The sequence below is a fragment of the Pinus tabuliformis genome, chromosome 7 (genome assembly GCF_031772625.1).
Source record: "Pinus tabuliformis cultivar Carrire ecotype Pingquan chromosome 7, CPIR1, whole genome shotgun sequence".
NCBI lineage: Eukaryota > Viridiplantae > Streptophyta > Pinopsida > Pinales > Pinaceae > Pinus > Pinus tabuliformis.
The window spans coordinates 337,985,891-337,995,246 of NC_142293.1; the positions used below are offsets into that span (position 1 = coordinate 337,985,891).

At 37.4% G+C, this 9,356-nt stretch overlaps 1 protein-coding gene across 1 annotated transcript; it reads right to left on the reverse strand.

Moving 5' to 3' along the window:
- Positions 1-8,599: 8,599 nt before the first annotated feature.
- LOC149247327 (uncharacterized) lies at positions 8,600-9,004 on the reverse strand. Its single transcript, XM_089443905.1, has one exon. It carries the CDS (start codon positions 9,002-9,004, stop codon positions 8,600-8,602), a length of 405 nt encoding a protein of 134 aa, XP_089300031.1.
- Between the last annotated feature and the right edge of the window lie 352 nt (positions 9,005-9,356).

Here is a 9,356-nt window from a genome sequence, read left to right on the forward strand (position 1 = left end):
AATTTAAACGATGAAAAATTACACATTTTTTCACTCTACAATAAGTTTGCACTTAAAAAATTTTGATGCCTCTATTCGTAATTAAATGGTGCTTAAATATGTTGAATGATAATGATTACATTTAATTTTTATAAATAGTTTAATTAAATATACCATGCAATTATGCAATTCACAAAGAAAAAGACTTTATTTAAATATGTTTGTATGTTAATGATTACATTTAAATTACTATAATTTTTTTATAAATGGTTTAATTAAATAGAATTATCTAATGAGTGGTTTTTAATATATTGTTAAAATAGTTAAGCTATTTTTTTTATAAATGGTTTAATTAAATAAAATTATGTAATGAGTGGTTTCCAATATATTGTTAAAATAGTTAAGCTAAAAATAACGTAATAATATATAAAGTAATAATTTGGCTATAATATTTTGTAGATAAATATTTAAATGTAATATGTACTATTTGTTTCTAAGTAATGGTAAGTATAAAATTTACTTTCAATACAACATGAAATAAGGTGAAAGAAAATATTAATTATTATTAATAATATTTTTCAAAACTATTAGAATAAAATTCATCATATCATTTTTAGAAATTAAATATAATGAAATTATTTTCCACAACCACTTTAAATAAATGTAGTTATCAATAATAAAGAATTTTATATTTAAATAATATATAATATAATATCTGATTTAAATAAAATTATTATTTTATATATATAAAAAATAGATACATGAATTTAGATAAATGATTGTAAAAATGAAAAGTAAAAATCTCATAAATGAGAGCCATCTTACAAATCTATCCCTTTTGAGCCATCTTACAAATCTATCCCTTTTTTCATGTTACGTGTAACATAAATGCACCAATCAATACCCATCGCAAAGTAAACCGACAAACTAATAGTAAATTAATTTAGTAATTTATTTCCGTTCTTGACATTACTAATTAGCCATGCAACCCAAGGTTATTACCCTGTACGACCAATATATGTCCCTCCAAAGAAATAATAAAAGGGAAACAAGTCTAGTCAAAATCTCTCAACTAATAATAATAATAAAATTGAGAAGAAACAAATATTAGTTTATAAGAAAATATGAAATGCACGGTATTTATGATACGGTAGGCTAATGAATATTTTCATGATGTACACTAACTTTATTAATGGCCAATAACAATAATCACAAACTCTTATTATACAAACAAAAAGCATCACAAAGAGTTTATTATACAAACGTAACTGGTCAGCATTTCGTACTTTTTGGAAATTTTGTTTACTAATTATTAAAGCGACGGGTTTGATGTTTAAAATTTTGGGCAGCGGTTAACCAGCTTGCTATAGGGCATTAAATGTTTGGAGAGATGTAGGTTGGATAACCCGATAACACGCGAATTCTCATTTCTTATTTAATGCCCAGTTTCTGAATTCGCGTGTTATCGAGCTATCCAGCCTGCATCTCCCTGGACATTTAATGCCCTATGGCAGGCTGGTTAGCCGCTGCCAAAATTTTGTACATTTGTTCAGGGGATGTCCCCTCAACTTGTCGTAAAACTCACCGATGAAATATACTTTTAGCAGATCATTTACTGTAATTTAGTGTTACACTGCACTGTTCGCCTATGTAATGGTAAGTGATTCAATCTCTCATCCCAACATGTGGTGGGACAGTAGATGGAATGGGGGGCGTGCTTCGTCCCCTCGTTATAACCCCGCAATCCAACCCAAAGCTGAGAGCTAAGGGAGAAAAGCGGTCCCCATGAACGACAAGGTTTTGTTGAGCCATCTCTAAGCAAAGCTTTGAAAGTAACAACTATGGACTTGTCAAGATCTGTGCTCTCACTTGTCGCCCATGTGAGTGATATCGCTTCGAATAAAAAATACCACATACAAAGCATGTAGCCATAACAACCACTCAAGTTTATTAGAAAGTAGATTTATGATTCATAGATAACTCACACTTATAGGGGATAACAATTTCTAGATCTATAACTCATAGACAACTCATGCACATAAGGAAATAACAATTTCTAGATTGACTTCTTGGGACCTACAATTACAACTCATACACATGGGAAACATCCGCATCTAGAATAACACCTCTGAATACTCATTGACAACTTGTAATACACATGGAACACATGACATGAAAGCATTACTTCCAACATTTATTTTGAACAAAAGAATATGAAGCTTCGAGGAATTACACGAATTCAACATTTCATGTGGTTGGTTGTGGAGTCTCATTCTCTTTATGTTTTGTTTCTAACGGTGGATATTTTGTGTAAGTCACTCGATTGCAAAACATTTGTTAAATATTATAATTCCCTAGTTAGTTTAATAGAAGCCACTGGACTGTAATATATTTGTTAAATATTATAATTTCGTAGTCACTTTAGATTATTTATTATTGTGTTATAAATTAAATAATACAAGTTATGTGGGTGTTCTTTTTCAAAAGGAAGAAATTCTCATTTTATGAAGGCATTGTATTGGGATAGACTATTATTGAGAGAGCACTTCAGATTATTTATTATTGTGTTACAGATTAAATAGTACAAGTTATGTGGGTTTTTTTTAAAGGAAAAAACTCTTATTTTATGAAGGTATTGTATTGGGGTTGAGTATTATTGAGAGAGCATTGTAGCTAAGAGAGAAAATTGTGAGAGAGTAAAGAGGTAGTTGCATTGAATGTGTTAAAGTTGTATCAATTTATCTTGTCAGAAGAAATAAAAAGAAGTATCAGTTGTTTCTCTGAGGATGTAGCTCAAATTGAGTAAACCACATATATTGGTGAGAAGTATCAGTTGTTTCTCTGAGGATGTAGCTCAAATTGAGTAAACCACATATATTGGTGTCTTTTTTTGTGTTGTTTCATTTTATATTTTATTTCAACATTTATTTTGATTTTATTGCTTCCTAATTTTATTCCTAACAACTAGTATTACAATTAAATGTTTATTTGGCTTATAAAACACATGAGAGATGAGGGTTTTTAGCTGAAGTGGAAGTGATGGCAAAAGAGAGCTCGTGTCAAGATGTTTAGTGACAAAATTACCAAAAATGAAAGATGCAAATGGAAGATTGAGGACGACTAATAGAAAATTCTATATAAATATAGTGAGAACAATATAGTTATGAATAGTAGCATTAATGACTTTCAACATTTCAATAAAAATGACAAATGTTAGCATCCAATTGTATGAAGAATCTCAACATCCAAAGAGGTATTAGTTATGAAACATTTATTTAATATGAATAATAAACTTTGACGATGAGATTAAGATTTTTTTATTTTCTACCCATTGCGCGTGTAATATACCTATTGCGATTAACCCCACGTAAAGTAATTTTAAATTACCAATCAGTTAATCAAACATGCGTAAAAGTAATTTTAAATTACATATCAGTTACAACTAATTCTTGGCATTGGTTAAATGGATCAGCGAGCACCCTAACAGGGAGAGAAGAGAAGGTGGATGGAGAATGCGGTGCTGTAGAGACAGACAGAAGAAAGAGGAAAATCTTTTCCAAGAACAGGAAAAGGAAAGAAAAGGAAGGTTAAGTCTGGTGAGGACCAGATAACCTGGCACAAAGTGTGCGCAAAACCTGTTGAGGGCTGGAGGCCTGCAGGATGGCTCGGGGGGAGAACTCCATCTGAGTGATGGGTCTCATGGCTGGGTGGACGAGCAGAACTAAAGTTCAGGTGACTTATTTGTTTGAGAACCATTCCCAATTCTGGCAAACCAGGTACGGTCTCAAAACTGTAAAGCCTCTGAACAGCAAATATATATGCAATAAATACTAAGAAAATCAAATAGGAAATACGCATTACATTTCCTTAGAAGCTGTAGCTTTAATGTGAATATGCAGATGCAGTTCTTATCTGTATGGTAGACTGTCATTAACAAACGAGAGTAGCTACAGAATAACCCAACACATGAGAGTAGTAGAACAAGAGAGAAACTATCAAGGTTCGGTATTGGGTGACGGAGTCGAAATACCCTCACGAGTTGAAATACGAAAACTCTGTTAACAGTAATCATAATACTAAATGCTCGAAAGGAAACAAAACCTTACAATAATAGATTGACCAAATACGAGGGTTAGAACCTCTGAAACCAGGTGCAGCGGCACCGTCAGTAATTGGTAGATATCATCGATATAAGAATCTCAAACCCTACGGGTACCGGGTGAGGGAATGTCGTGGAAATAAACATGCATATGCTTTAGATTATTAAAGTCTGTAGATAAGTTATTTATCTGAAACAAGAACCAGTCAATACCCTTGACCGTGAACAAAGGTTAAACCATTTGTGGATATGGTAGTGGTAGCTGGTCCATGAAATTATACAGAAAGAAATATTCATGATCTTTATAAAGTACTGAGCATATAAGAAACGATGAGAGCATTATGTTATTTCTACAACCATGCATAAAGCTGTGATACGGATGTAAATCATATATATAGCTGTGCATGGAGTCATAACGAAGGAATACAGTCGTTTAAATAACCTATTACAAATAACTGTGAAAGGGTTTATTAATACCCATATGCGGATTCGGTGCATGCAGCCGAATGAGCAACACTGATTATACAAGAAACTGTGTATATAATCGACATTGAATAAAAACGGCATTCCTTGAAAACTAAAGCTTAGTATAGAACAAAACTTAGAATGCATGATGTGCATACGGCATAAACCATGAATATACAGCGTAAGGATGAACATACATTATGAGAACAGAGCAAGACTGTAAGTACAAGCGTAAAGCAAGATTAATATGGTCTAGCCGTCCTTTAAACAAAAAAGAACATGAAATCAAAGCCATAACTGGTAAATCCTATGTTCAGTATAGATATTAATGAACTTGGAGAACAGAGTAATATCATGGGGAGATAACCCTGAAAGGAAAATAACGAAAATTATGGCAAAGTATCTGCTGCAGGGTTTGAGCGCGGAGGCTCAACCCGCAGCCTAAGCTTAGGAAAATATATGTATCTGTAGACTCGGTAAGCCGAGACAGAGATCATAAACACTGTAACTTTTAACCATGAACATTGATACAGAAACCAAGCCCTTACGGGTCAAACATATATAACCTCAGTTACAGTAAGAACCTAAGAACATGAGGGGGCAACTGTGAGGATTCTCGACAGAGAATACCTCGGCAAATAACACAAGGAGGCCCGCGTTGGAGCGGCGGCCTGCAGCAAATCGAATACCATGTCTTAAATTGATGAAATCTCAGATATTAAGGAACAAGCAACGGTATAAGCTTTACTTACCTGTAGCCAAGAAGGCTGAGCCGTCGTGGGTGGCCAGCTTTGCTCTATGGAAGGGTATGCACGTGCCAACTGAACCTCATAGCAACAAAAAGACCAGGAGTTAATGACACAATCCGATAACCTCTGTAATTGAAATAGATATGGTAAATTGTTAGCTCAATGCAATTACAGGCCGAGACCCATACCTGTAATGGTCGTAGGACGGGTTCGACTAACTCCTGAGCGGTTGCAGAGCAAAGTAGTGCTGCTGGTAAGCGAAACCCCAAGCTGGTATACAGAGCCGGAGCAGAATAGAAGTGAACAGGTAAATGAACCCGGAAGCGTGGGAAGGGGTATAAGTATCCCCATAAACCCTTGACCATATAACAGCCGTTCGATTGCGGGATGTAATCTGAACCGTGGAGTCAAGGCGGGAAATGAAATTGTCAAGTCCGAGATCCCTGCTCCCAAGGTATCACATGGCCGGAGGAGCCAGGGCACGCCACATAGCCCTTTCCGGACTGGTGTCTTAAAGGCAAAAGTGAAGTGGTGGTTGTGAGCGCTGTGGCCGGACCATCACAGGCCACGCCTTGTTAATGCACATGTCCGTTGATAAAACCGTGGCATGACTATAATACATATAAGCCTACGTTTAATAAAACCCGCGGGTAGGCATTACCTTATACATAGTGTTGATGCGTTGAAATCATAACAAATATGGTTGACTAAACATTGATAACATATGGTGGGTTGGGTGTAAACGACTTTCAAATACAATGTGCAGATTCAAAACCCGAAAAACCATAATGTGTTCAATGATATGGTGAATTTAATATATGATAGAACCATAATGTGTTTAATGATAAGGTGGGTTGACATGTGGTAAATTTTTTTTTTGATGTACATGGTAATAGAGGTGTGACAGCGCACAAGCTGGTATGACTTGGGAAAGGTTGTTAGTAATTTTATTTTTGGTTAAAACATTTTAATGCTCGATGAGATGGTTAGTATTATCTCTAGTGAGGAAGTGCGATGAAAAAGTACAAGTGAGACACTAGATAATGCTTTGACTATAAAGTTTAAGAAAATACCAATAGAAAAGGAGAAAAATAAAAAATCATTAAAATATATTATTAATTATTTTAATATTGATATCTTTTTATACATGAAGTTGTTTGTCCTCAAGTTTAAAACTTCAAGTAGCGTGCGATGTAATTTTATTTTTTTTTTGTAAACAAGGTAGTACTTTCTATATTTACTTTTTTCAAAATTTACATTCCCAACACATCGATTAACCAGCCACCTGCCCAGAGGAAACCAGGTGGCCATCGATCAACATTGTATCCATTCCAAAACTTAAATAAGTTCATCATTAACATCTTTATCTCCCAAGTACCTCTCTCTACTCTTTTAGACAAAAACTTTAAAAAAATGTAAACAAAAAAACTAAAAACCAACTACTCCTCATCTGAGGAGGCTATTTGGAAGGTTGCCTGCTCTTCCGGGGTCATCATCTGCTTGCCTTTGTTCTGCGGCTTTACCCCTGGGCCTGGGAGTTCTCATCCCTACTGAAACAGTTTCCACTTTAGCTCAGACAAAGTTTGCTCAATGCGGCCCAAAGCGAGGTTGTTCCTGTAAGTTTGGATCTGGATGGTTGCCAAATCCTTCATTATCTCCCAGTTGACATGTTCTGGTTCTTTGTTTCACTCTTGTCGGTTCTCCACTTCTCCTTCCATGTGTTCCTGATGGAGGGTCATTGCACAAGCGACTATGTGTTTCATGATCCAGTAAAGTTGCAGAGTTTTGGTATAGAGAGATTGTCTGCCATTTGTAGTGCCTGGATCATGTATCATTTCTTCCCACTCATGCAGGGGAAGGTTTCTACCTTGAAGATTTTGTCTTAATTCACGTTCCCAACTCCAAATCTGTTCCTGAATTTCTTGCGCATTTGCTTTCATGTAGGCGTCCACAAGTTCCTTTACCTGTTCACTTGTTGATTTTTTGCCTTTTTTATGGTCCATGCTGCTTGTTTCGGCTTCCTGCTTGACATTCCTTTTGCTTCTCTTGGGCACCATGTTTTTGTTGGGCAGCTTCCTAGTTCTCTGATCCATCAGGTTTTCTTGTTGGGTTACAATTGACCCTTCACTATGGGTTTGACCTATCACAATATAAACATAATGGTTAGTTTTATCTGTTGGGGACAAGTACTTTAAGGGGATAACGCTACCACCCCTCTTCCTAGGTCCTTTCGAGTTGTGTCTAACTTGTGAATACATATTCAATGTCTCTCCAAAGCTCTCCTGACCCAAGTTTTCTTTGATGAGGGTTACTCTATGATAATTGGTGTAGTTTATCTGGGTTACGCAGACCGTCTCGTGTTCCATACCCCTCCCATATCTCCGAGGTTTTCCTAACCCCATTCCTATTTTGATTTCCTCTGCTTCAGGGTCCCCCTCCCGTTTTTCCTCAATTCTCTAGATCCTATGGAAGGTATCTGCTTCCTCAAACGGGTGTTCCAGGTTGGCCTTACTGAGGGCATAATCTCAGGGTTTGGCATTCCAGGGCCTTCCCATCTGTTACAGGGATCAAGGGATATTGGGTCCTTGTTTTCCCGTGAACCCTTTGCTTTACTACTATAATCTTCCTTCCCAGCCATGGAGTTGCAGGGATTTCTCCCAACCCAAGCTATCTTAAATTGATAACTGAGTCTGGGGAGATGCAGACTATTCCCATCTATCTGCATGCCTACGTTTTGCTTCATGCTAGTAATTTTATCCAAGTGAATGGGAGAAGTTTTCACATACCCGTCAGTCTGGAGCCGCTATTCTCTCTTCTGCAGTTGTCTTTAGCTGTCGAAGTGTTCTCTCTCGCCACCGTCCTTCTCCCGCGTCCACATGCAACATGCATGGACTCCCTCATCCTTTATTCTTTTAACATTCCTCTGTCTTAAGCTTACCTCCAATTGTCTCCATTTCCGACGATCCGTGGCACGCTTTCCGTCCCACTTTCCTTAGGATGTTGCCCACATGTCTTGTCCTCCGTGCTTCATTTATGACTATCTTCTCCCGGCTACTCTTGCCATCCCATTGCTGACTCCACATTGCCATCTGGCTCTCCTCTGCTGTCTCTTCTCAATCCTGTTGTCCTGTTCTCCCTGTGCCCACCTCCTTCCATTTCTGCTCCCACGCTTCTCAGGATTATCCTTTCTCTTTCCTCCTCCGTCATCCCTGTCCTTTTAGTCCTTTCCTCCGTTCTGTTCTGTTCCATGGATGATCTTTGTTGATCTGCCTGCGCATGCCTTCGTCTTTCTTCCCTCCTCTCAACGTCATTCGGATTCTCTTGCTGCCTCGACTGCCTGTTTTATCTGATTCATTTCCTCATTCCTGTTGAGCTCTGCTTCTCCCACGTCTAACTGGTGCTCTCTGTTTCGGCATCCCCAGTTCGCGAGGAGATCTGCCGGGGCGTTTCCTTTCCTCTTCACATGGGACACGATAATGTATGCCAGTCGTTGAAGTTGCTTTTCGACTTCTGTAATTACCCACGCCGTCCGCCAACTTTTTCTTAGTTTTTCTGCATTTGCTCCTTGCTGTAGTTGTTTTATAGTGTCTATGACCAGCTTAGAATCCCCTTCTATCTGCAATCTTTGGTATCCTTCTCGTATCACTATCTCCAGTCCTCTGTTTAATGCATGGTATTCTGCTTCATTGTTGGTAGCAATGCCGCAGTCCATTGCATATACCCTTTTGATCCTCCTATCCCTGCTTCCCCTGGGTTGCCTTTGGTTGCCCCGTCAAAGTTTAGCTTTGTGAATCCTTTGGGGGGGGGGGGGTTCCTGTAACTTTCTTCCGCTCTTACCTATTCTACATCTTGGATCTTCCTTGTGCTGCTTATATTTCTTACTTTAATTTCCAGTCAGTTCATGATGCTATTTCCATACCTTCCATCTTCCAATCTTCCTCTGTCCAATTTCCCAGAATTATTGCTTCCCTTATATTCCCCATAATTTGGTTCTAGATTTCCCCTGTGTCATTTTTATCTGTTTTGAATATTATCCTGTTTCGGGCTTTCCAGAGATTCCAGAG